The following is a 27,244-nucleotide window of genomic DNA, read 5'->3' as shown; positions in this document are numbered from 1 at the left end:
TACTTTACGCCCCTTCCTGTAATAGCCCTCCACATTAATAACATACATATCTCGAGGAAAGATTTCCACTTGTTCTCGTTTCATTAATGGTAATGTTGCCATAGCAATACCATATATAGCTAGATTCCTTATTTAATTAAACTCTGTTTAGCTTAGTTAGTTTCCTTATTTTAGTTGGCTTCTTTAAATCGTTATTACTTGATAAACAGGTTTAGTTTTGCTTTAAATACTCAATCATGAGCTTGTATACGAATCACTTCAATTAATACAAACTCAGTTCTTTTTATTGTTACAAAACAGAGATGGTTAATTCCCAGTAAAAAGGATTTTATTTTAGGGTTCTAGTTAATTTGTGTTCTTAAACAATTGTTTTGGTTTAGAACCCTAACATCTGGTACAGAGCAGGTTTGATATATTCTCAGAATTTCAGCAATTTTTTTTTCCAATGACGGTTGTGGAGTTAACAGAAGAAGTTAATGGTTTGAAGGATCAGATGAAAGAATTGGTAGATGCTTTAGCAAAACAACGTGTTGATGAAAATCAGAATAGGGAGGTTCAGGAAGGAGTTGTTAGGGAAAATCGTAAAGATGATATTTCTACATTAACAACATCTTTATCTACAGCTCTAACCACATCTTTATCTACAACTTTAACTACATCGTTGGCACTTGCACTAGCTACTGCTCTGAAAGACGATGTGGCTGATGCTTTTAATACACGAAAACCTGAAGATGATGGTCAACACCGACGTACTAATAATGGCCATAATAATAATGGTGGTGGTGGTGGTGATGAAACCATGCCTACTATTCATACTAGTTCAATCAACCTCAAATTTCCAACTTTTTGATGGCACTGATCCTGATGGTTGGATTTTTCAAGCTGATCAGTATTTCAGTTTACATACCATAAATCCAATTTTCAAAGTTCCAATAGCTACTGCTCATCTCAAGGGTGAAGCCAATTCATGGTACCGTTGGACTAAACAATCCCTTCCTACATCAACTTGGGAGGAATTTTGTGTGTTATTGCGTAGTCGATTTGCAGATCACAAATTTATCAACCCTCATATAGCTTTAACAAATCTATCTCAAACAGGTACGGTCCGCACATTAATTTCTGAGTTTGAAAAACTGCTTAATTTTGTCAATGACCTTCCTACTCAATATTTGGTGGATCTATTTATTGCTGCTTTACGACCTGACATTCGAATGGGGTGTGAGTTTGTTCGAGCCAAAAACTCTTTCTGAGGCTTTTAAGAAAGCTATCCAACAAGAACACACTATTCTTGCAGCTTCTTCTATGTCTAAGTCATCTTTTCGTTCACCTCAGTTCAGATCCTCAACAAATCCAAATTCACAGATTAAAAAGCCCACTTTGCCTCTGGAACTAAGAGGTTAACATGGGAAGAACAAAAAGAGAAACGTGACAAAGGTCTTTGTTTCAATTGTGATGACTATTATAAACCAGGTCATCTATGTATCAAGTCAAGATTATTACTCTTAGATGCTTCTCCAGAAAGTGATTCTACAACTAAAGATTTTGATGAAGAAGTTATACCTATCACTTATGCAGAAACCAATGATACAAACTCGCAAGATGTTTCGATTTCTTATAGTTCTCTAATGGGTTCCACTTATCCAAGGACAATGCACATCTCAGGCCATTCAAAGGCTCAGCCTCATACCATCTTGATTGATTTAGGGGCTACTCATAATTTTCTTCACCCCAATCTTGCTAGGCAGTGTGGATATTCAATTGCATCCCAGAATTCAGCACTAAAGGTGACAGTCGGTGATGGTGCTCAACTGCAAACAAAGGGTTCTTGTTTCAACATACCTATTAAGCTACAAAATTATACTTTTTCAGTTGATTTTCATCTTTTGGACATCAGTGGTTGTGATGCAGTTTTAGGTATTCAATGGTTGCATACTTTGGGTCCAATAATTTGGGATTTCAACAAGCTATCCATGAAGTTCAAGTTTCTTAATGATGATATTGTCTTATATGGAGACAATTCTTCTTCAGTTTTGATCATGGATGCATGTCCCATGCAGCGTTTATTGCACAAAGAAAATTGCGGGATTTTTATGCAGTTATCATCCTTAAATAATAGTGTCTCTCATGCACAAGACTTACCACCTGAAATTCTCAAGTTACTCTCGGATTACGCTGATCTTTTCAAGATCCCAGCTACTCTTCCTCATACACGTATACATGACCATCGTATTCCTTTGTTACCTGGTTCTACCCCTGTGAATGTTCGACCATATCGATATCCACATTTTCAAAAAGAGGAAATATAAAAGATTGTAGCATAGTTACAACAATCTGGTTCTATTCGACCTAGCTCCAGTCCATACTCATCTCCTATCTTAATGGTCAGAAAAAGGATGGTTCGGGGAGAATGTGTGTGGATTATCGTGCTTTAAAAAAGATAAATATCAAATATCGTTTTCCAATTCCTATGGTAGATGAATTATTGGATGAGTTACATGATAAAGAGATATTTTCTAAGTTGGATTTCCGTTATGGTTATCATCAGCTAAGAGTACATAAACCAGATATTCCAAAGACAACATTTCGCACTCATGATGGCCACTATGAGTTTCTTGTTATGCCTTTTGGGTTATCCAATGCACCAGCAACTTTTCAGAGCTTCATGAATCGTATTTTCAGGCCATACTTGCGAAAATTTGTGCTTGTTTTCTTTGACGACATTTTAATCTATAGTAAAACTCTTGCTCATCATGTCAAGCATTTATCTATAGTATTTGAGCTTTTACGACTGCATAAGCTCTTTATCAAGGAATCCAAGTGTGCCTTTGCGCAAAAATCTATTGGATATCTTGGTCATATCATCTCTTCTGAAGGTGTATCAGTATAGAATGAAAAGATTCAATGTATTTCTTCTTGGACAATTCCTACTTCAGTCAAAGAATTACGTGGTTTCTTAGGCTTAGCTGGATATTACCGCAAATTTGTCAAGGATTTTGGTAAAATCAGTGCTCCATTAACTCAACTACTGAAAAAGGATGTTATTTTGTGGATTAAAAAGCCACTGCATCTTTACATCTCTCCAACATGCTCTCACAACTACACCGGTCTTGATTCTACCAGATTTTTCAACATAATTTATGTTGGAATGTGATGCTTCTGGAAATGGCTTAGGTGATATGCTCATGCAATCCAAAAGACCCATTGCATATTATAGTAAACCTTTGTCTGGTAAGAATTTAAATCTCTCTATTTATGATAAAGAGATGGTTGCAATTGTTTCTGCATTTCAGAAATGGCGTCCTTATTTACTTGGAAGACATTTCAAAATATATACGGATTATCGCAGTCTCAATATTTTTTGGATCAAAAGTTATCCTCAATGGAGCAGCAGAAATGGCTATCTAAATTACTCGGATATGATTATGAGATCATTTTTCGACAAGGAAAGGAAAATATTGCAGTTGATGCCTTGTCTAGAAATTCAGGCGTTGTTTTTCCCTTATCTGCACCAACTTTCTCCGGTATTGATGATATTATTCTTGAATGTCACAATGACACAGCAATAAGTACTTTGATCGATCAGCTGCAAGGCAATCCTACATGCAAGATGCATTTTTCATATGTTAATGGTGTTCTACGTTACAAGGATCGTATATTAGTGCCTCATACTTCTGCTTGGCGTCAAAAAATACTTGAAGAGTTCACTCCAATCCCTTGGTGGTCATTCTGGTTATCTTCGCACTTACAAGTGTTTACAACAAAACTTTTATTGGAAAGGTATGAAATCTTTTGTCAAGTCTTTTATATCTCATTGTGATGTTTGTCAACGAAATAAATCGGAAGCAATCAATCCACCAGGATTATTAAATCCTCTTCCCATTCCAGCTGATATTTGGTTGGATATCTCGATGGATTTTATTGACGGATTTCCACCTTCATATTGTATGACTTCCGTTTTGGTTGTGGTAGACCGTTTATCTAAATATGCACACTTTTTGGCACTTAAACATCCATATTCAGCAAGCTCTGTTGCGGAATTATTTGCACGAGAAGTTGTACGTTTGCATGGCATGCCAAGAAGCATTGTGAGTGATAGAGACTCGATATTTATGAGCAACTTCTGGGAAGCGTTTTTTGCTTTACAAAACACTAAATTGTGTCGTACCTCTGCTTATCATCCTAAATCTGATTGACAAACAGAGGTTACTAATAAAACTTTGGAGTGCTACTTACGGTGTTTTGGTGGTACTAAACCTAGTGCATGTTCTAAGTAGTTTCCATGGGCAGAATGGTGGTATAATACAAGATTTCATTCTGCAATAAAGATGTCTCCATATCAAGCAGTTTACAGTCGACTACCACCAACAATTTCTTCTTATCTTCCAGGATCCACCTCTATTCATTCAGTTAATACTACTCTTCGAGCAAGAGACCATACACTAAGAATTTTGAAATCTCGGCTAGAAGATGCTCAAACTAGAATGACGACTTATGCTGATTCAAATCGAACTGAACGCCATTTTGCAGTGAATGATTAGGTTTTCTTCGTCTCCAACCATATAGACAACACATTGTTGCAACTCAAGCTTATTCTAAGCTTTCTCCTAAGTTCTATGAACCTTTCTGTGTTTTGCAGAAGATTGGCACAATTGCTTACAAGTTGGATTTACCTGATACAAGTCGTATACATCCAGTATTTCATGTTTCACAACTTAAGTTAAAATTGGGTTCCTCAGTTTTGGTTGATCCAAATCTTCCAATAACTGTTGATTATGATAAATGGGAGCCAGAAACTATTTTGGAACGTAAAATGTTCAAGAAAGGTGATTATGCGGGTACCAAATGGTCAATTCAATGGAAATATCATCCTGAAGAAGAAGCTACTTGGGAAGATGCTGATGAGTTGCTGCTTCGATTTCCAGATTTTGATGCTTAAGGGCAAGCAATGTTTCCAGCAGGGAGGGATGTTGCGATACCAATACTATATATAGCTATCTTCCTTATTTAATTAAACTCTGTTTAGCTTAGTTAGTTTCCTTATTTTAGTTGGCTTCTTTAAATCGTTATTACTTGATAAACAGGTTTAGTTTTGCTTTAAATACTCAATCATGAGCTTGTATACGGTTCACTTCAATTAATACAAACTCAAATCTCTTTATTGTTACAAAATAGAGATGGTTAATCCCCAGTAAAAGGATTTTATCTTAGGGTTCTAGTTAATTTGTGTTCTTAAACAGTTGTTTTGGTTTAGAACCCTAACAGGTAAACCCTTACTAGTCGTCTTTGAGATGGATAGACTTTTGAATGCTGAATTATCTTCTTCAGAAGAAGAATCAGAAAATCCCAGTCCGTCGTCACCAGGTTCGATGATCCATTTATCATCATCTTCACAGTGTACAGGTTCGTAATCGCCCAAACCCCCATCACCAATAGGATATTGTTGAGTTGGGGTTTCTGGATCGTCATCTTCATAGTGTACAGGTTCATAATCGCCCACATAAACACCTCCATCACCAATATGATATTGTTCAGTTGGGATTTCTGGATAAGCGTCAAGAACGCAGGAGGTGGAGGAACTAGGAAAGCAAGGATAATCCATCCCTGTCAAATTGATATTAATCAAAAAAAGATAAAAAGGAAAAACCAATGTCTAATGTCCGATTACACTTATTAAAACTAAACTAATTCTAATTACAATTTAGAACTAAAAAAGTATGATTACACTTATGATAATAAAACTCTAATTACAATTTAAAACCAAAGTTTTGTACGAAACTTTAATGGATTAAGTCCAAAAGTAATGATATTTCTTATATTGATAACATCAAAATACGGAGAACAAAAAATAAATTAAAAAAAAAATCGGTAAAAAAATAAACAACAATATCAATTGCAATTCCATTACAATTAATAAAAATTTGATCGAATTTAGATCAATAATTAAGAACTAAAATACCTGTATATTGAAGGATCAACGCATCTTCTTTTGAGTATAAGTTAATTATTAACCCTGCAAATGGTCAATATAAAAATTTATTAGTACAAAATCAGAGAGCATCTGAAGATAATATTAAGAGAAACATTGAAAACAATAGAAATGAAAAAATAAAATAAAAGAAAAAAAATCAATAAACAAGAATGAATCGATTTTCAAATTATTTTTCTTAATATTATTGATTCCATAAAAAAAAACAATCTAAAAACATAGTGTAAAGTAAAAAATAAAACAAGGAGATTTTAATGCAGTCCTTTTAGCGATTTTTTTACGAAATAAGGAGATTTTATTTTGTTTTTGATTCTAAACATAATTATAATTCTCCGTAATTATTATTTTTATATTTTGTAGATCAAACTATCCAGAATAATATTTGTTAATTAGGTAAAAATATATTTTGATTTATTCAGGAATAGATACTCCGTGACCTTTTCCTGGCACATATATAAAATGGCCAAGCACAAACTATTACCTCACCTTATTGTTATGGAGTTGCTACTCTCTTCTGATGATTCATTTTTTTTCCTTTTTTTTTATAGGGTTGTGTTCTAATACGTAGATACTTTTGTAGTGCGCGATTTCTAATGATTGTTGTGGTGTGGATAAATTGGTAAAGCTCTTACCCTTTTTCAAATCTTAATACAGCGATAAATGTTGATGCATCATAAATTATTGTTGTCAAATCTGTATGTATTATTCAAATTTATGTATAGAAGTACAGGATATGCTGAAGGTGTTGTTGTAATTTGTAAAGAAGTTTAGTTGTTTTTGGCCCAATAACTCTTTCACTGAAAATTCTTCTCAACACCAGGATCAGTGATCACAGCTTTTATCGTCCTATTATTGTGTTCACGATCCGTAATGTCATAATCTACTCCTCATTCTTAAAAAAGCTTCATTTAAATCTCATTGAAAGACAATCCCAATGGTTCACATCTTAAATCTATGTCCTATCCCTTGATGATATTTCCGCTACGAACTACGTCATGAAGTTAGTTTTTAATACAATATTTTTCTTAATATTGTTGCTAGCATTAAAAGATACTCCCTGGAAAAGGAATAAAAGCTTGAGCCCGTGTAGAGTATTTTGACATTTTTGTTGATTTTTGGACAAAAATATTGCAGTAACTAAATGCGGCTACCAAAATTATATAGGATATCCAATATTCTAAAGATTGGATAGCTTTTAAGAATCGTAATATTTCGTAAATAGGGTTTTTTTAATGAAATTTTCATCCTACGCTCTCAGTCGAGCAGACGTCAGACCTAGCTTGCAGGTTGCTTTTTTTTTTGCTAGGTTTTTTCTTCTATTTCTTGCAGTTTTGAGATTTCTTTTTTCTGATTCTGATTCCCTGCCATGAAATCTCAGTCAATGAATTTTATCTATGTTTTTTGCAATTTGTGTGGTTCTTTTCTTTGTTTTAACCCTCTTACTTCACTTTATCTTTGGGTGTGCGATCTATACAGTTAATGCAGGGAATTTATCAAGGCATAACATGTCTTGTGTTGAAGTTTGTTATCACACTCGAGAGACGATCATATAAATATTACAACTTTGTTCCTGGTTAGTAATCTTAAATAATCGTGTATGTAGTCCTAAAAGATATATGTTTGACCAAATACGCTTTGATAACTTGAATTATCTGGATGATTCAAAGCTTGGTTTTGTGTTTAGTATGTTTATGCATCGTTTCAATTTAATGGGGATGAACTTATTGCAGAATTATGAGGAAATGTTTTTTCATAATAATCCATCGTTTCAATATAATAATATACTATGAAATTATGAATTCCATTCCCATGCAATGGTCTGATGTTGGCCTTTCATGTGGGATTCTTTTCCCCTCTTCGTATGCGAGTTACTATTTTAGTCTAAATACTTGTTGCTCATGTACTCATTATGTATGAATTTGAATACTTACACTAGCACGCGTATGGTGTAACATGTTGTTGTTCCTAAACAAACGTCTTAAATTCTTCGTACTTCAGGTTCTTCTATGGTTTTGCACGTGTTCGTTCAACATCTTTGTTATTGAAGAACTATAACGATAAAAACTTATAAGAATACTCAAAAGGAGCTATGTTAGAATGTAAAATCACTCTACTCATTGGTTGTTATACAGAAATATAGTATTGATACCTTCCTCAAAGTTCAATTGCACCTCAACTTTGAAGCAATACTATGGTGAATATGTTCTCCCCCTTAGTCAATACTTACATCTTTTACAAGATAGTTAAAACCTATAGATAATAATCCACTTCCCCTTACATGATGATCCTAAAAGCCATATGTGGTGGTAAGATATTACTTAATAACTCTCCCCTTTTTTTGTCAACAAAATTGGCAAAGGCGAAAAATATGGATCACAATGGATTAAACAAAGAGTATTCAAGACTAGAGAATACATACCATCTTTTAGTTTAGAAGATTTTACCAAAAAATAACTCGGCGGTTTCATCAAGGAGATATATAGGTATAATCGTATAAGAATCTCCAACAATTCCACATCCGCTCTCCCCACAAATATTTTACGTTTAAGCGCAAGTTCAAAAGAATTCTCCCCCATTTTATGTCATTCCCGAAAGAACAACATGAGCGACCTTTATTCTAATCACAAGAAAAGGATTTTCTTGGACATTAACAAATTTACTCTCCAGTTACAAGCAGAGTAAATTTGTATCCCAATACTTTTCTTTCTTCTCGCCAGTTACAAACAAAGAAGTTAAAAATAACGATATTAATTTTAAAGGCACTAAAATACAAGATTTTCGTGAGAAAAATAATGATCGACAAAAATTATTCTTTACGCTAGTTATGAAAAGGAGAACAATTGATGCGATATGACTCGACATAAGAATTATAACTTTTGTAGCCATGTACGAATGTAGAGATTAAAGTTCATCACTTATTCCCCGGCGGTTATGTAATCAAGGAAGTAAGTAGATTCCTAAAGAACATCTTATGAAATCCTGTAGCAGTATATTCGCAAAAATGTAATCCTATAGTAAGTAGATTCATGTAGTAGTAGTATACTGCAATTCTCAAAATGTTTACTCCTCTTTTGCAAGAGTTAAGAGCTTAACTAATGAGAAAATGTGAGATGTATGTTCTAATTACCTGAATATGATAACAAAGAACAAATCTCACAAAATAAGTATATATAAAAACTACTCCAAAAGCTAGTGCTCCTAATTAAAGAATACGAATAAATTCCTACAAGAAATTGACTAATAAAAAGATCCTTGAGAAATGTGTTATCATCTCCCAACTCGTCGTCATATACTGGCATCGGAACATAAAGTTTACGAATAAGAGTGTTAAATCCTTCAAAGCTATTCAGTTGTTGTTTGACAAGTACTTTTTGAATATTGAGAGATTTCTGCAGATTATCTTTTAGACCCTGCACTTCCATCTTAGACTTATAAAGTTCTTCAAGAACCTTTGTTGATTTGTGTAATTTTCTCTCGGTTTCTTCACGTTCTTCCTTTTCTCTTAAAAAGCGAATGTTTCTTCTTAGGGTAGAGATTTTGCTGAAAGACACCATAACTCAGAAATTAATTTTTTGAGTATGTACCTTGTGTAAAGCACAAATATATAAAATCTGAAACAGATTACGAGTACCTTGATAACATAAAAGTAAGATCAGGATACATGAACTATCAATATAAAGATAGTTGGACTTGGCTTCACGAATCTCCAAAGCGAAGTCTTTAGTCGTAAACCTAATTATGATTTTCAGAGGAAAACTAGGTTCGTAGAGGAAGACTTTAGCTATCAACTAGGATACAAAGGGTCTGGGATCAAATTTCACAGTTGAAAAGCATATCTATTTATAGATTTTCAAGACTGGGGGTTGCTTAGAATTCAAGCTAAGATAACTTGAAAATCAAGCAAACAATTTCTCTGTTTAGATGAAACCTTAATTAGGGTTTCAATTAAAACATGTGAGAATTAATCTTGAAAATACAGTGGTCCGGTTACAGAACCGTGTATAATGACCGTTCTGATTTCGCGAATATGCCTTTTGAACTATAAGCAAGTTGATGTTCATTCAAACACCCAAGAGTTTAATCATGATGCGCACACATAAGTATTTTAGTGATCAGTGAAGTCTTAGAAGTGTTTAAGAGAGTCATACAAATGCGAAACATATTTTTAAAAAATAAGCCTTTGAGCATCTGCTAAATTCTACTGGGACCCTTGGTGAAACGGTTCGTAACCGTAAGCTAAAGTTCACGAGTTAGTTAGCTACGGTTCGTGAATCAGGTTCATCAACCCTACTCGGCTCGAGAACTCAGAAGTACACTGTTCGCGAACTGGGATCGTCAACCGTACTTGGTTTATGAACTCAGATGGACACGAATGGCCAACTGGATTCACCAACCTTAAGTGTTCTATATACATTTCGTTAAAAATGAAACTGAAGCGATAGTGTGTTGAATCTCCTGTGTTCTAAAATCTGGATGACCAATCATAAACTAACCAACAAAGATCGAACGAATAACTACTAGAATTGAAAAATAATCGGCTTAAGCGTGAAGAATTGATCGTCTATAAATCGAATGCCCATATAATAAAGACATATGACATGTGTCGAAAGACACCAAAAACCGACAAAGAAACATCTTATTCAATTAAATAAAATATTACTCGTAAAACAAAAGCAAAGTAAGTATCCGTGCAAAGATCTGGTCCAAACAGACCAATGATGCTGACTGTGATTATGGTTTCAGGAAGAGTTTCGTTGAAAGAGGACAATTTATAATAAATGCGTTTTTAGGGGCCACTCAAAAGGATTTAGGGGCCAACAATAAAACAAAAAAGGTCATCCAAAGGGAAAATGTAGCCAGCCCTTATCTCGCGTAATTCGTAATGGCGAAATTACCCTTATATATTCGGAGGATATGATAACATTGTTATCCTCCGATTGTAATCGGAAGCCAAAATATTACCCAGACTTCCGATTGTAGTCGGTGCAGTATTAGAATGATCTATGTTCCATTTTTTCCATTTCTTTTTCATTTTTGAGTTGTTAGAGTTATAGAGAAGAATGTGAAGGAAAAAAGGGAAAACCCATTTTATCACTACAAAAATGGATGGATATGAAGAAGAAGGTGAGAATCATGGCGAAGAACAAAATGTTGAGGGTTCACAACCGTTTAGAGAAGACGATTTGGGGTATATGTTGAATGATCCAAACTTTTGTGGAGAAGAAAACCTAGACGACCCTTTCATGGAAGAAAATGGAGAATCGCCTGATATTGAAGCTAACGATGCATGTAAAACACAGGTATTGTGTTAAGAAACTCAAATACCCGATTTGCATGCGTTTGTGTGCTTTTGTAAACAAGAAAAACCGATTATTGCATGCATTGAATGCCATGAACTACCCAGATTCAGTAGATAATTTCTCGAATAAACTTACGAATATAACACACTGAGTACCAAATATGTATATTCGGTAGTTCCAAGATAGTAGTTTACTGCCGAATATGAGAAAAAACCCCAAACTGGGTTTCCAAAAAAATCTACATTCGGTAGTTATGTAGAGTTATTTACCGCCGAATGGCCCCAAAAACGAATTCCTCAAAAATTTCAAAACTCAGTATTCTTATCCTTTACAATCGGTAATAGTTTAACATTATTTGACTGCCGAATATAACAGTGGCCTCAAAATAAAATTTCCGAAAACTTGAAAATAGGATGTTTATCGATTAAAGTTATCTCCCGGTTATTTATATTCGGCTGTTTTACTATATATTTTAGCTTCCGATTATATCATTTTTTGCACTCAGTAAACTGTGTACATTCATTTGCATAAATCGGGTGTTTTGGATAACCGATAGGATTCCGAATATAGTATATTCGGCAATTTGACTTATTTAATAACCTCCGATTATTGTATAATAATTTTTTGCTTTCATATGCAGGCCATTGAAGAGTTTGTTGATGATTTCTATTTGAGGCCCGACACTTCCATATACTATGCAAACGATTTGGTATACTCATTACTACTTTTTTTTTTCAAAATTTATATGTTAAATGGTTATGCTTATTAGATTTGTTTTGTTTTATGCACGTTTAGACATTTGGAAGTAAGAAGGAGGCAAAGGAATGGCTTATGAACAAGGCAAAAGATAACATGTGCGTGGTAGTTCAAAATAACATGAGCCGGAGCCTAAGAAAAGAGGTCGTCCAAGAAATGATCAAAGTGGACCAACCACCCGGCAAGTAAGGCCAAAGATCTCTACGATGGCCCAAAAATCAGAATTTGGGAAAAACTGATACTTTTCAAATTTTGAACTTCAAATAATCGGAAGTTAACTCCGTTACCAAAACTTCCGAATATGGGGTGTCTAACCTTCTATATTGGCCCTTGGAACCACCTAGAGCCATGGCATGGTTTGTTTTGAACTTGCAATATTTGGAGGATAATTTTTTTTATAAAGTTCTGAATGTACGATGGCCCAAAAATCAGAATTTGGGAAAAACTAATACTTTTCAAATTTTGAACTTGAAATAATCGGAAGTTAACTCAGTTACCAGAATTTCCGAATATGGGGTGTCTAACCTTCTATATTGGCCCTTGGAACCACCTAGAGCCATGGCATGGTTTGTTTTGAACTTGCAATATTCGGAGGATAATTTTTTTTGTAAAGTTCTGAATGTACGATGGCCCAAAAATCAGAATTTGGGAAAAACTGATACTTTTCAAATTTTGAACTTGAAATAATCGGAAGTTAACTCAGTTACCAAAAATTTCGAATATGGGGTGTCTAACCTTCTATATTGGCCCTTGGAACCACCTAGAGCCATGGCATGGTTTGTTTTGAACTTGCAATATTCGGAGGATAATTTTTTTTGTAAAGTTCCGAATGTACGATGGCCCGAAAATCAGAATTTGGGAAAAACTGATACTTTTCAAATTTTGAACTTCAAATAATCGGAAGTTAACTCAGTTACCAAAACTTCCGAATATGGGGTGTCTAACCTTCTATATTGGCCCTTGGAACCACCTAGAGCCATGGCATGGTTTTTTTTGAACTTGCAATATTCGGAGGATAATTTTTTTTATAAAGTTATGAATGTACGATGGCCCAAAAATCAGAATTTGGGAAAAACTGATACTTTTCAAATTTTGAACTTCAAATAATCCGAAGTTAACTCAGTTACCAAAACTTCCGAATATGGGGTGTCTAACCTTCTATATTGGCCCTTGGAACCACCTAGAGCCATGGCATGGTTTTTTTTGAACTTGCAATATTCGGAGGATAATTTTTTTTGTAAAGTTCCGAATGTACGATGGCCCAAAAATCAGAATTTGGGAAAAACTGATACTTTTCAAATTTTGAACTTCAAATAATCGGAAGTTAACTTAGTTACCAAAATTTTCGAATGTACCACACAAATCATTGTCATTTGAACTTGTCTAACTTAGTTACCCAAACTTCCGAATGTACAACACAAATCATTGTTATTTATCTGCTCTTCTTTACTTTACGACCGTGACTACCTCCCAGTCCTGCACGACCACGGGTTTGAGCACCTTCAGTTGGAGCAGCTTCAGTTGGAGCAGCTTCAGCGCTCGATGAAGCTCGAGTTCTTTTACCCGTCTTTGATACTGCCACCTTGGGCTGATGCCTCTTCGTGACTTTCTCCCCAAACTGGGCAGCATAATCTTCGTTATCCATATTATCAACTAGATCTCTAGCCTCTTTGATCTTCTCAGCTGGCATGGGATCTCCGCTCTTCAGGCATGCAGTTAACATTTTGGAAACACGCTTGAAACTATTCACCTGTTTTTTATACGTAATGACATAACATCAAACGGTAATTACCTAAGATATATAGGAATAATATAAAATGAACAAAAATATAAGAACACGCACCAGTCTATTATAACCAGCTGGTTTGTCTTTGATGATACAATTATAACTTGAACCCTCCGCAGTAGTGTTGGATTTGATTTCACGGATAACCAAAGGATGTGATACATTGTTATACCAACTCATATAGTCTGGAGAATTTTCATCACCTCGGGTGGTTCGTCTACCAGTGTCGATATTGAAGTCATTCCTCTTATCCCAGTTATCAAGAACAGTAGGTGGGCCTGTGTGAAAAATCGTGAGATTATCACCACTAGAAGAGCACAACTCCAACTCCAATTTGTAGTAATCCCCCATTTTCTCCCCAGGTTGCTGTTGTATATACCCGTGTTGTCGCATCACCCTAGAGGGGTTATACATCACATATCCTGTGGGGTGCCACAATGGTCCAAAATAAAGGGACAAGTCCGACCGAACATTTATATGCCCACTAGCTCGATCTTCCTTGTATGGATCAAAGCATACTTCCGAGGCCTTCAATTAGTCCAAAATCTCCCTCATGCGAATCAACTGCTGCTCTTTTGTCCTAGAACAGTTGTCTTAAAATATATACTTTGTTCCTCTAGGAGTACCTTTGCACCACCCCGGGTTCTCTCCGGCCAACTTCAGGATAGGGAAGTGGTCATAGATCCATGCCTATATACATAAGAAACCAAGTTTTAGTAAATAGATTGTGTATATTCGGTATTAATTTCCAAAATCTATTTCCGATTATATATAATCAGAAATATAACTGAATACCTATCCACCGAATACCAAACATTCGGAAATAGAGATGGATCATTTCCTACCGAATATGCGTCATTTGGAGTTCAGTAACCTATAGTTTTTCTGGCCTGTATATTCGGTTCTAATATCAAAAGAATATTTCCGATTGTATATAATCGGAAAACAAAGTAAGTACCTAACCACCGAATAACCAACATTCGGGAAAAGAGATGGATAATTTCCTACCGAATATGCGTCATTTGGAGTTCAGTAACCTATAGCTTTTCTGGCATGTATATTCGGTTCTAATATCAAAAGAATATTTCTGATTGTATATAATCGGAAAACAAAATAAGTACCTAACCACCGAATAACCAACATTCGGAAAAAGAGATGGATCATTTCCTACCGAATATGCGTCATTTGGAGTTATGGATATGCATCATATGTATTGTCTACCGAATAACTATATAGTGAGTTATAGAGTTAAAGAAAAAACCTGCAATAGAGCCACGTTCCCGGCAACTTGGCAAGTTCCTAGCCTCGAAGCCTTTCTCAAATCTTCCATCAAGAATGCTAGGCATGCCGTGCCCCAAGAATAGTCACCGACTTCATAGAGAGGATCCAAAAGTTGTATAAGGTTGGCGTCGATCCGGTTGCCAGAAGTATTGGGGAATATGACACATCCCAATACACAAAGGAGATATGCGGTGGTAGCGTGGTTCACTTTCTCATCAGTTAACGTTCCATTCTTTTCCTTCTCCAAGGTGCCTCGAAACATATTCATCAAAGCTGTAATGTTGATCTGTCTTGTTCTATAACTTGCATGCCTCCTAAAGTCTGTTGTTGTTGTCTCTTCATCCCAACCTAAGCACTTTTTAGTTAGAGCATAAATTTGTGCCCAACTTAACTGCTTTGTGTAGTTAAACTTCACAGCTGTGCCTTGGTCGGGAAGGTTAAGAATCTTCACAACATCATCCGGAGTAATCGTCATCTCCCCAAACAGCATATGGAAAGTATCGGTCTCAGGATACATTCTCTCCACGAACGCCGATATGGCCACACGATCATGTTCCAACAATGAATTCTCGGCGGCATTAGCTAACCCCGAGTTGGCAACAATTGACTTGAACCTTTCACATTCACCAGATAAAGGCCACGCAAGCATTTTTGTTGGTGCGGCGGTAGGTTTGAGTAGACAGGCCGCATCTTGATGATCCTATTAAAGTACATAAAAAAATACTTAATACAAATATTACGATATAACACATAGACAATACATTAATAAAAAATAGTAATTTTATTACCTCGGTTTCGTATATTTCTCTGGCCCATGAGTCTTTGTATCCAAATAGCAATTTTCCTCCATCCGCCGGTAGCCCAAGGATTGTGCCTGCTGGAATACCCTTCTTCTTCAAGTGCTGAGGGACAAGATGTGATGCTTTCTTAGCAATATCCTTCTTTACACCATCTTTTCCTTTTTTGGCTTTTTGGGTACCACTTGGTTGTTTTTCTTCTACTCTTGGCACTGGATCAACTGGTTCAATTTCATGGTGGGGTGTAACTTGTGGAGCAGTTGGTTCTGCACTTTGTTGAGCGGCTTGTTCAACACTTGGTTGCACCCCTTGTTCACTGCCTTGTTGTTCTACACTTTGTTCAGCACTTGGTTGCACTCCTTGTTGACTGCTTTGTTCTTGTAAGCTTTGTTGAGCACTTGAATTATCTTTGGCGCTCCTTTCCCTCCTAGCACTAGCTGTCACTTTCTTCCTCCTTTCTCGACTTTGTCTAAACAACAAAGAAAGGAACAATATTTACAAACTATACAATCGGAAGACAAAGTATGGAAATATAACCCGAATGTACACATTCGGACGTAAAAGACACATACTGTTCCCGAATACAAAACAATCGAAAGCTAACTAAACATATTTACAACCGAATATGCATCAATTGGAGTTCAGAAGCTCTAAATTTTTCATCCTACACAATCGGAAGAAAAGTACAAAACTATAACCCGAATAAACAAATTCGGAAGTAAGAAGACACATTTTTTCCCGAATGAAAAACAATCGGAATATAACTAAACATGTTTACAACCGAATATTCATCAACTGGAGTTCAGAAACTCTAAAATTTTATCCTACACAATCGGAGGTATAAAACATTATATTGTCTTCCGAATAAATACTGGCCCCAAAATGGGATTTTTCCTATATCAGAAATTTTGAGATTTTTTCAATATATATATTCGGTAGTGAGTGTACTTCCGAAAACTGTGTGTCTACTTAAATATATTCGGAAGCCAAAAAATTCATCAAACTACCGATTATTACCAGTTTGTATCCAGGAAGATATGGCCAACAATATTCGGCAGATAACCAACAAATATATCTCCCGAATACTGTAGATGTTCTTGAGAAACGAACAACACGACTACATTCAGAAGTAAATAAGCATGAATATCGCCCGAATCTGGATAAAAAACCGAAAACCCTAGAAAATTTTTTTCTCGATTCGTCGAATTAAAGCGAAATAAACACCAAAAATGATAGATTCTTACCTAATTGGGGCCATTTGAAGTTGACGAAGTGTTTGACTATCGGAATCGCCACCACCGACTACATTGCCGGGTACTTGTTCTTCGCGTTCTTCTTCATTTGTAGCAAGAATTTCTTTATTTCTTGCTAAAATCCCAATCTTTGGATCCATACCCCGAGCAACATTTTTGGTTCTAGGTCTGTGGGTTTCATTTCCCTTATCCATTGTTTTATAAACGAATCGACGATGTTTTGATTTTACGATTCGCGGCGATGTTTCGGTTGAACGAGGGAAAGTTTTTTTCTTCCACAATCGGAAGATATGAAACTGGAAGAAGAAGAGTTGAAATGAGTAGAATTTTTTTTTATTTGGTTTTTATACGGTTTTACCAGAAGGGCATTTATGTAACTTCAATATCATATAGGGTACCCCTTAAGTAGAGTCTTTGGATGGGTATAAATTGATGGCCCCTAAATCCTTTTGATTGGCCCCTAAAAACACGAGGTTTATAATCACCTGATTAAAAAAGAATCTATCGTCATTTCTCCGCTAAAATAAAATAATCAATAATTTGTTGCGCATTCACTTTTACAATGTTAGCCATTTTTGTTTCAATAATAACACCATTGTTACATAATTGTGCCATCTTTTTAACAAAATACACCCTTTTCCGACTGAACCTAATGTCTTCAGTGATTTCTAACTCTTAAAAATTCGGTTCTTAACAATCCTCTCTGCCTCCGGAACACCCAAATGTCTTATCTGTTTCTCTTTCAGCCATCTTTCAATTCCTTCAGTACCTACTTTCAGCTGGTCCTCCTTCATTTTCAACAGCTTCAATCCCTCGCTCACCTTCGGGAAAAACCCTTCAGGTCTCAAACACCACGCCCTAAAAACCCCAAACAGGACGTCTAAGTCGCCCCCAAATCTTTCCACCCCACCATTATAGAACTTCGCCTTACTCATCAACACACCATTGAAAACCAGATGATCAACTCCAGTGGCCAAACTTCTCCATGCAACAACAAAATCAATCTCATTTAAACCCTCTTCTAGCTTTGATATCTTTCCTTGCAGATAATCAAGAGCCCCGACAAATAATTTGGAGACATTCCATCCTTCCTCCTTTTCCTGCCACTGCTTCTTATTCTTCATATACTCTCTACACCTAGCATCAAATCCCCTCAAAACAACAGTTGATATCTTTTCAGTCCAGTCTTTCCGAAATTCTTCAAACTTTCCGATTTCTTCATTAAAAATACCACCACCTAAGCCTGAAGTGTCCTCATCAACTCCTATTATCGCTTCATCACCCTGATCTAATGTCATTTCAAGAAAGAACAAATCGTCACACCAGTCCTTCATAACAGACTCGCAGTAACGAGCTGCATTAACAGAATTTGCGACCTTGATTAGGCCATCATCACCCGCTAGGGCAGTTAACCCCTCCGCTTCTTGGCACTTTTGAAGTAAGCAATCAAGAAATTCCCTCAAAAGGGGTGCACATGCCAATCTTATAAATCTTGCTCTCAGAGAAATACTTGGCAATGGCCTGCAACGATCAATCATGGCTGATAAATGGCGAAGGGTAGCAGCAGCAATTGCAGGAGATTTGTAACTCTCAGACCCTGACACAAGCAAAGCTCCTTGGACTTTATTTTTCCAATTTCGTTCGTCCCCCATATCAAGTCTCACCTTACGCAGTGTATCACCAAGCTCTATTTCTGCCCATAACTCAAGCCAGTCTGGCCGATCACAAAAGATGGACATGGTAGAGATCCTCCGATAACTCTCTTCATCCCTGATTGAATTCAAAACTCCAGAATCTGCTACAAGGGTTTGAACTCGTTTGTCAAAAGAAATCATCAAATCTACAAGATGCATGATCGAAAATTTAGCCTGTGATGGAACCCCATTGACGTTATCTGCATCCAACTGACCAATATAGACAGGGAAGACATCTTTCGCCAAGTACATCAGGAGGGAGGTTACCATTGCAGAAATCCATTCTTCTCTACAACTGTAGCCAACAAGTCTTGCCTCATCAACCAATGGTTGCAACAGCTCATCCATGGAATCAACAAAATCCCTTGTAATCTTATAAACGAGAGCAAAAATAAATTCTGGCTTTTCAACCCACTTCTTGAAATGGTGTTCTGATGCCAATGAAATTGGATTTACCAGTTCTTCAATTGCCCAAAGTGGATGGCGCATAGCAATTTCATGGTAGTGCCCCTCAAGTTGCCGAGACTTTCTTCGGCTCTGTAACTCCTGTAGACCGCACAAAGCAAGAAAATTTTCACAGTACTGGTTTTTCAAGTCACCATGCATCGTGAAAAGAGGGTTCAGAACCGCACTTGATTTCCCTATGTTCACACTTTTGGAGTTGGAAAGAGTTGGTGGCCATCCAAGAGAAGTAAGAAGGGATCGATGATCTGCTATTGCCTGGGGCCTTAAAACAGCTAAAGCTCGATCCACTCTGTGATCAACTGCGTGGACAAGACGTCTCCACTGAGGCCGTGATTTTGCAGCAGTAATCAGTATGTCCTCTGTGAGTTTGAGAGATTTAATGGCAAGCAATCGTGTTTCCTGTGGTAAAGATTGAGAAAGTGAGAAAACACACAGAACTTGCAACACAATCTATAATCAAGCATTTAAAGCCCCTCACTTCTGAACTGGTCCCAGGGGGCGACTTCCTTAGGTTTCTTGTCATGGTAGAGGAGACTGCATCTTCAATGTCCCCAACTAGAGTGTCAAGTTTCAATGCTGTCTCTGTTGATAAATATTCAATAAGAAATAATTCACATAAATAAGTGAAAACCTAAAGCACATTTTTGTTACAGAAAACACTAAACAAAGAAGAGATCATAAAATGCACTGATAAGATGATATATTTTCTGTCAACCAAGCAAGAAAAATAAACTAACATATCGCATGAAACCGTATATTCCAAATGGAGCTAGGATGTCCAGTAGAAACCCTTTCAAAGGTTAATAGTCAAACTAATTTAAAATATGACAGGAAGCGTATGTAACCATAGAGTTTCAACTTCCACACAATCTTGTAACCATCAAATTCAACAATATAAGAAACATAATAAGCATAACTGCCTACCTGCGTAAGAGCGAACAGTTTCTACTCTTGCCACTTCTTTCGCCAGCGCTGGCAACTCCTCCCCTAATATGTGCTTCACCCTCCCAGAATCTTCTTCTCCTCCTTCTCTCCCATGCAAACACAATTCCAACATAAATCAAAATAAAATATCTTAAGGTTTAATTATTATGTACAAGGAAGAAGTAACTTAGGAAAAGTAATATTACCTGTAGAAGATCCAGAAAGGAACTCTAAAGACTGAAGATGGTTTAACTTGAGATTGATTACATTGAAAAGACTCCCTAATTGTTCCGAATGTGATGCGAATGAAACAATACTTTTCTCGAGTTTATGATTTAGATCGTTCAAGTTATGATCCAAATCAGAACATTGCTTTTGCAATTCGGAGACAAGATCTGGAGCTTTTAATAAATCACCTCTATTTTGAAAATTGTCACTGAGAAAGGAAAGTAAAGATGGAGAAATCTCTGATAATGAAGGGAGATTGTTTCTTGGATCCATATTTCAATACATCAAAGTAGAAACAAACAGATGATAGAAATTGCAGATAGGTTATTTCAAGGGCTACCAAATTCAAAATCCAGGAAGGTACTTTTATAATTCGCAGCTGAATTCAAAATTTTATCTGGTTTCGTATAATAATTTCATTTGATCTTTTAATGACTTTAGCTCGAGCTCAAGGATCAGTTGGAATGTCGTCTGCAACTACAACCCATTTCATCACCTACACCCAAAAATAAGTGTAAAAAATAAATGAAACCTGGGATCATGTGACATAACTGTGAATTTTAACGGCTGAAGCGGGCGAGGATGCTCAGCCAGACAGGAGTTTGTTGAAGGTCGTTAGACACTTCCTAGGGACCCGAAAGGATGCAAGACTCTTCAGTTTAGGTTTTATCTTGATCCTCTATACCATGTTCGGTGCCCTTTGTTTGCACAATATAAAAATATTTAAAGTATATGGTCCTAATTATTGCCAAAATAATTTCCATCTAGACAATTAGTAAAGATACAGCTACTCTAGCTATGAGCAAAGAAGGTAGGAAGAGTCTGGGTAAGATGTCAGATCCGACCATATTAAAGTACTGTAGGAGCAGCTGATATGCAGTAGTATGTCATATAGTTGTAAATTAACATTCTTTCAAAAAAAAAAAAAAACTATATGTATGAGACGCTACCATATTACTTCCTAAAAGCCGAAATGGTGAAAGATGAAGCACAAATAAATTATGGTACGCAGTTTTGTCATTATCGTGATCGGTGCGCGTAACAGATCTAAAATATGAACATGATAAAGCAAAGGTTTGAATAGGTTGCCTTGGGAACCTGAGTTTTTAGCTTGAAGCTGTTACCATGGACAAGTAGGGAGCACGTGTGTTGCACGCCTGTGGCTCTTCCATGTCGAATGGTACCTGCATCCACCAAAAGCTATCATCATCATATGATCAACACAGATATATCACAAATTTTATTTGGTTCTTATGCTAATAAAATCCTGACATGTGAATAGATTTTCATACTAACCAATGTTTAAGAAATTCAATTATCCCTGTATTAAATCCGCCCCCATCAAAACTCGTTAACCTAGACACTTGCAATCTCTGCCATGAAGCATAAGTACATTGCCTAACTCCTATAAAATTCCAGTTTGAACTCTTCGTATTGCTCTACTTTCACTGTTTCATCCCTCAAGATAGATAATGAGTTCTTTCCACTTCGCAAGAAATTCAGCAAATATAAATGTAAACGCAGCACAATAGAAACCAAATCCAAAGGCTTGTTATGAAAATAAATCCTAACATTCATGGAGCTAAGCAAAACCAAACAACTTGTAAGATATAAAATTAAGGTTTTTTCAATCAACCAAAACAGGTTGTTGAACATACATTCTTACATTTGCGCTGATCTCACAGCTAAAAACATATATTGAAGTTTCGCACTGGTTCAACTTTTGCTCATGAGTTTATCAATGACATATATCGCATATATTCTGAATAACTTCTTCACTAAATGGTAGCAAGACTCTGTGTCCTCAAATATCGACTGAATTAACCCTCAATAGCAGTCAATCCGAGTGTGACAGTAAAAACCCACAACATATAGATAGAAATGTTATGTAAGCCAAAGAAGTAAGAATTAAAATCATTGATACAGATTAAAAAGAAGATAATATTAACGAAAACAAACCAAAAATCCTAGACACTAAATTGTGATTCTTTGTTGTTAACTTGCTTTTCCACGCTTGTCCAGTCTGTTCTGTTTAGAATTTAAACACACCTAAGCGAGGTATTTTCAAACAACAAAATCATAACTTGTTTCAAAATGATTCGCATTTTCACTATATGTTCTAATCGACATTTAGTTGAACACTTCCATGGCATATCTATGCCTCCAACAGTCACTTGCAATACAACCCAAATTTTGAAACATTAGACTCAATCCATGAAGTAAACTAATACATGCCGACAAACAGTTTTCGTATTTCAGAATTATCCTTGGAAGATCAAACTCTCGAATAACAAAGTGCCAGGCCATAAACCAAAACAATTCCCAAATCAAAATCAACACAAATTTCAAAACCCCCTCTTGAATCTCAACTCATCGATTTCAAAGAATGTTGATTTGGACTTGGGATTCATGGCCTTCAATCGTGTAAGTAATCTTCAACTTTGTGACTCCTAGTGGTCGATATTCATCACAACTAACACATCAATTTGACATATCAGATAGATCAAATTAAGATTATCTAATCTAGATTTGATGTTCGACAATACAATATTCACTACATCCATACAGTAGTCACTACATCCAAATTATGATGAAAAGATGAAAATTCTACACTAAATATTGAGATTGGAGTCATCAATGAATAAAAAACCGTTCAAAACCATCGATAAACATACGTAAATCAGATATAAAACTCAAATACAAACAGAACCCTAGAATCATAGAAAATAGTAGGAAAAAAATTTGATATGGGAAATGTACATACCTAATCAAATAAGAGTAAAGTTCGATTTAATTAGCGATCTCCGCCGTTAATTGATTGAAGATTCAGTTTGAGTTTTTTCCTGTTGGGAAGAGAGAGTGAGTAGAAAGAATTGTGAAAGAGAGAAAAAGACACGTGTTTGTTATGAATCTAGGCTAGTTAGATCGGACGGCAGGTTTTAGAGATGGACATAATCCAACGTCTAATAGGAAAAGTACGTCAACAATACGTGCGGGAGGTGAAAAATACGTGCAGGAGGCGAAAATTGCTAATGGTTTTCAGATTTTTGTTGTTCCCATTGCTCTTCAGTCATCCTATTTGATCATATTTGGTCTTCTAGATTCACCCTATTCAACAACAACAGATTAAATGAATCCAAATGCAAATATCATCAAAATATCAGGCAATAATTTGGTGTTTAGTGTACAGGATAAAAAACAATCTCCTGTTGCACTAAATGAACTGAAATTTTCATTTTGACTTAGATATTAAGTGACATAATTAGTCAGTCAAGTATCCGGCTAGACCAACATAGAGTGATGCATTATAAGGCGAATAAGAAGGTCATTTCAGAGTGGTGTCTATCTTTGTCTCCTTGTCTACAAGCTCCTTTTCATCATTAATTTCATCCAATCTTTAGTCTCCTTCCTGCCAAATTAAGGCTCTGTGAGAAATATACAGAGCTTGGGTATATGTTTGAGCATTTATTTTGTATTGAATCCATTCTAGTTTCAGGTTTAAATTTCTAATTCCAAACCTTAAATTGCTAAAGTAAAATAAAAAGAAAGAAATTATTTGGAACTTAATTCTCAACCCCTTTTCATCTTATTTGACCCTCAAATTAGATGAAAATGATACACTAAATGTTAAATATTTGTACCCAAAATTAATTCTAGGTATAAAACACGATGATTTGGTGTTGATAGGGTTAAAAAATGACAAAGACTTAACGTGATTCGGCAAGTGTTGCCTACATCCACGGAAGAACAGAGAAATATTTTTATTGATTGAGGATTACAATAGTTTTCTCCGGGTTAGCTAACCTAAAATTCCATGAAGGAATAGAAATTCCATTTCCTTTAGTTGGATTTTTAGCCTCTATTTATAGGCAAAAAACCCTAATCTGGTTCCATAATAACCCTAGATTTGTAGCTATCCAAAATAACCACCTGGATTTGTACTTATCCTTTAATATTTGTGTCTATCCTTGAAGATCCATGTCTATATTGAAATATTCGTGTATATCTTCACATGATTTGAGTTTATGTTGAAAGATCATTGTTTATCTTCCAAGATTTGTGTCTATCTTAAAATGACTTCTACGATAAGTCATTTGGGCTTCTATAATAAGCTAGACTTGGCTTCTATATTAAGCTCTGTGGGTTTCCTCAATAAACCCACGGGTTGGTTTCCTCAATAAACCTCCGGACTTCCTCAATAAGTCCGGTCTGGGCTTCTGGAATCTTCTTTAACGGGCTTTTCGGGCTTGATTCACGGGCTTCTGGTGTATTTTATACACGGTACAAAAATTGAACTTTTCTACAACCACTTCAAATTTAAATAAATCAAAAATCAAATGAAACCCCTAAAAAATAGACATAATCATAGAATCATTACAGTAAGAATGATTTTGATAGTATGAGTACATACCTAATGGAGAAAAATAGTCACTCAATTGGTGATCTCCAGCATGAATTGTTCGAAACCCAGTTGAATATTAACGTTATCGTTGAATAACCAACCCTTCAAAATCCATTGATAAACACAATCAAATCAAATTAAACCCCTAAAATAAATAGAACCCTAGGTTTTGACAATATGAGGAGATGCACCTAATGCAAGAAAAGAAAAACGGTGGATTCAATTGTAGATCCCCGCCATCGCTGGAAAGTCAATCGAAGATTTTTGTGGATTTTTTTTGTTTTTTTAGATGATCTTGTGGAATTTTCGCTGTTGAGGAAGAGGGAGAGATTTGAGGGAGAAAAATTGTCGAAGAGAAAGAAGAGAGGTGTTGGTGTTTATGTATACGTGGCAATTTTGTAGTTTTAGAGTCTTTTTGATCGATGGATGTATTTAGAGATAGACATAATCCAACGATGCATAACAAAAATACGCGTGGGAAAGGAAAAAAACGTGCGGGATACGAAAGATACGTGCGGGAGGCCAAAAAAACGTGCGGAAGGCGAAAATCTGTTAACGATTTTGGGAAATGCTTGCTGCTATTAAAGGGGGGAGATTTGCAAAAACTCATTAAAAAAATTAAAGAAACAAAGAAATTAAATTAAGAAAAATCAATTTAACCCATATAAAATAGTAACTCATTAAATCGAAATAAAAACGAATCAAAAACCCTAGATTTCATATAATAAATTAGAATTTTGAAGCAGGATAACACAACAACCATTAAACTACTTCAATTGTTTAAATTAAACACTATGAGAAACCCCGAAATATATGAAACCTAGGTTTCAATTTGTTTTCTGACTGGTCGTAGTAGTAAACAAAAAGGAGCTCTGAAATCTCTTCTTACCTAGAAAATCCCTTCAATTTCAATTAAAATCAACAAACATAAGATAAAGATGACGAAAGCACTGTTGCTGCTCGATAAGGATAAGTAGATGAAGGTATAGATTTTGGTGGCGGTATGAGAAGAATTGACCAAGCGTAATTAGGTCTTGATAAGAAGAAAACAAACGTGAAAAAAATCAAAATAAGAACAGGAGATAAGCCAAAGATTAGAGCAAACCGGTTTACTAACCAAGCCTCCATATTTCTTCTCATCCCTTTATGGATTCCCATTGTTCAGCGAAGAAAACGAAGAAAGAAGAAACCATCTGTCGTTATGTCTGCCTCTCCCTCTCTCGCAGAGTAAAGAACAAATCAAAACCCAATTCACCCTCTTTCCCAGCTGTCCATTGAAAAACTCCATCCGGAGATTCGAGACATTCGGATGATGGCCCACGTTCAACGTTGTCCGTCTGATAGCCCTGGATATCATGGACACAAACCTCATACCTTTTTATAACAATGACTAGTAAGTAACTCGTGCTACGCAACGGGTCCAATGGGAACTGTCGATGGGTGTGGCGGGCGGTCCAGATGCATTGGAACATCTTTTTAAATCGAAGATATATTTTTTCCATCGGAAATGCCCAAACGTAAATTTGCGAACCCTATCCATATATTTTCATTAAAATATTATGAATCTTCGTCTTTCTTTTTGTTAAACCTGAAGATCCAAATGACATGGCCACAAATTCCTAATTTAAATTAACAGGTATTTAAAGATCTCATATTTATCATATGTGGTACTTTCTGTTTCTATAGAGTCGAATGAAAGTTCCCATAAAGTAGAATATGATAGTATAATATCAAAAAGATATAAAGCTTAACTAAAATAAAAATTGAAAAGGCGAGGGTACCCAAATATACCTCAAGCTAAAACTTTTCCGACCTATAAGTCCCTTCCTCCGAAAGTGATTGTCTATGGATACGAGATCGAGACAATACAACTAATCGGTTCACACTTCGTGTGATCGTCTATGGATACGAGATCGAGACAATACAACGACAAAGTATGTTACTTGATAAAAAGGTTCGGACTTAACCAAACACAATAGTATTCACTTATCAAGTAATAGGATATTAACGTTTGTGTATTTTATTTTAATTATAATAAAAACAATTATAATACGGAAAATAAAAGTAAATGACACAACAAGATTTTGTTAAAGAGGAAACCGCAAATACAAAAAAACCCCGGGACCTTGTACAGAATTGAATACTCTCAGGATTAAGCCGCTACACAAAATACACTTACTTCGTATAGTTGAGACCAAGCACCTAACTCTATAGTATACCTAGTTCCGTCTGTATTCCCACGCCTCAGTCACGTACTTGGAACAATCCCTTTGGTTCGTATTCCAAACAGTAAAGGAACAAGAAATCTGTTTGGTATTAACTCTCTTCAACCAAGTGATATGAGTCAGACAAAGGCTCTTCCGTTTATCTTT

At 35.8% G+C, this 27,244-nt stretch overlaps 2 protein-coding genes across 12 annotated transcripts; one reads left to right on the top strand and one right to left on the bottom strand.

Annotated features, from left to right (window-relative positions):
• Positions 1–445: 445 nt before the first annotated feature.
• Positions 446–2,887, top strand: LOC113278833. The gene is made up of 4 exons (XM_026527568.1): positions 446–788; positions 883–1,098; positions 1,471–2,261; positions 2,351–2,887. The coding sequence occupies exons 1-4, from the start codon at positions 446–448 to the stop codon at positions 2,885–2,887; spliced, it is 1,887 nt and encodes a 628-aa protein (XP_026383353.1).
• A 14,763-nt stretch (positions 2,888–17,650) lies between these two features.
• Positions 17,651–25,229, bottom strand: LOC113281131 (RINT1-like protein MAG2). Of its 11 annotated transcripts, XM_026529786.1 has the most exons (10): positions 25,064–25,229; positions 24,882–24,974; positions 23,481–23,578; positions 23,235–23,313; positions 21,767–21,918; positions 21,595–21,654; positions 20,449–20,966; positions 20,243–20,344; positions 19,797–19,900; positions 17,651–19,717 (listed from the first exon to the last, which is right to left on the bottom strand). In XM_026529786.1, exons 7-10 carry the CDS (start codon positions 20,741–20,743, stop codon positions 17,828–17,830), a joined length of 2,391 nt encoding a protein of 796 aa, XP_026385571.1. In that variant the 5' UTR covers positions 20,744–20,966; positions 21,595–21,654; positions 21,767–21,918; positions 23,235–23,313; positions 23,481–23,578; positions 24,882–24,974; positions 25,064–25,229; the 3' UTR covers positions 17,651–17,827. The 11 variants fall into 11 exon arrangements, with proteins under 11 accessions (XP_026385571.1, XP_026385569.1, XP_026385573.1 ...); XM_026529784.1 differs by lacking the exon at positions 23,481–23,578; XM_026529788.1 differs by lacking the exon at positions 21,767–21,918 and having other exon boundaries at positions 24,882–25,229.
• Positions 25,230–27,244: the final 2,015 nt, after the last annotated feature.

The sequence above is a fragment of the Papaver somniferum genome, chromosome 5 (genome assembly GCF_003573695.1).
Source record: "Papaver somniferum cultivar HN1 chromosome 5, ASM357369v1, whole genome shotgun sequence".
Taxonomy (NCBI): domain Eukaryota; kingdom Viridiplantae; phylum Streptophyta; class Magnoliopsida; order Ranunculales; family Papaveraceae; genus Papaver; species Papaver somniferum.
This window is presented reverse-complemented; position numbering and strand designations above follow the sequence as displayed.

Bases quoted from the DNA above. Each gene is read 5' to 3' on its own strand.
- LOC113281131 (XM_026529788.1), bottom strand. From the start codon at position 20,743: ATGGATCCAAGAAACAATCTCCCTTCATTATCAGAGATTTCTCCATCT. The intron at 20,345-20,448 runs GTAATATTACTT...ATGGGAGAGAAG, and splicing joins CCTTTCTGGATCTTCTACAG to GAGGAGAAGAAGATTCTGGG. The intron at 19,901-20,242 runs GTAGGCAGTTAT...ATTTATCAACAG, and splicing joins AACTGTTCGCTCTTACGCAG to AGACAGCATTGAAACTTGAC.
- LOC113278833 (XM_026527568.1), top strand. From the start codon at position 446: ATGACGGTTGTGGAGTTAACAGAAGAAGTTAATGGTTTGAAGGATCAG. The intron at 789-882 runs GTGATGAAACCA...GGATTTTTCAAG, and splicing joins TAATAATGGTGGTGGTGGTG to CTGATCAGTATTTCAGTTTA. The intron at 1,099-1,470 runs GTACGGTCCGCA...ATTATAAACCAG, and splicing joins AACAAATCTATCTCAAACAG to GTCATCTATGTATCAAGTCA.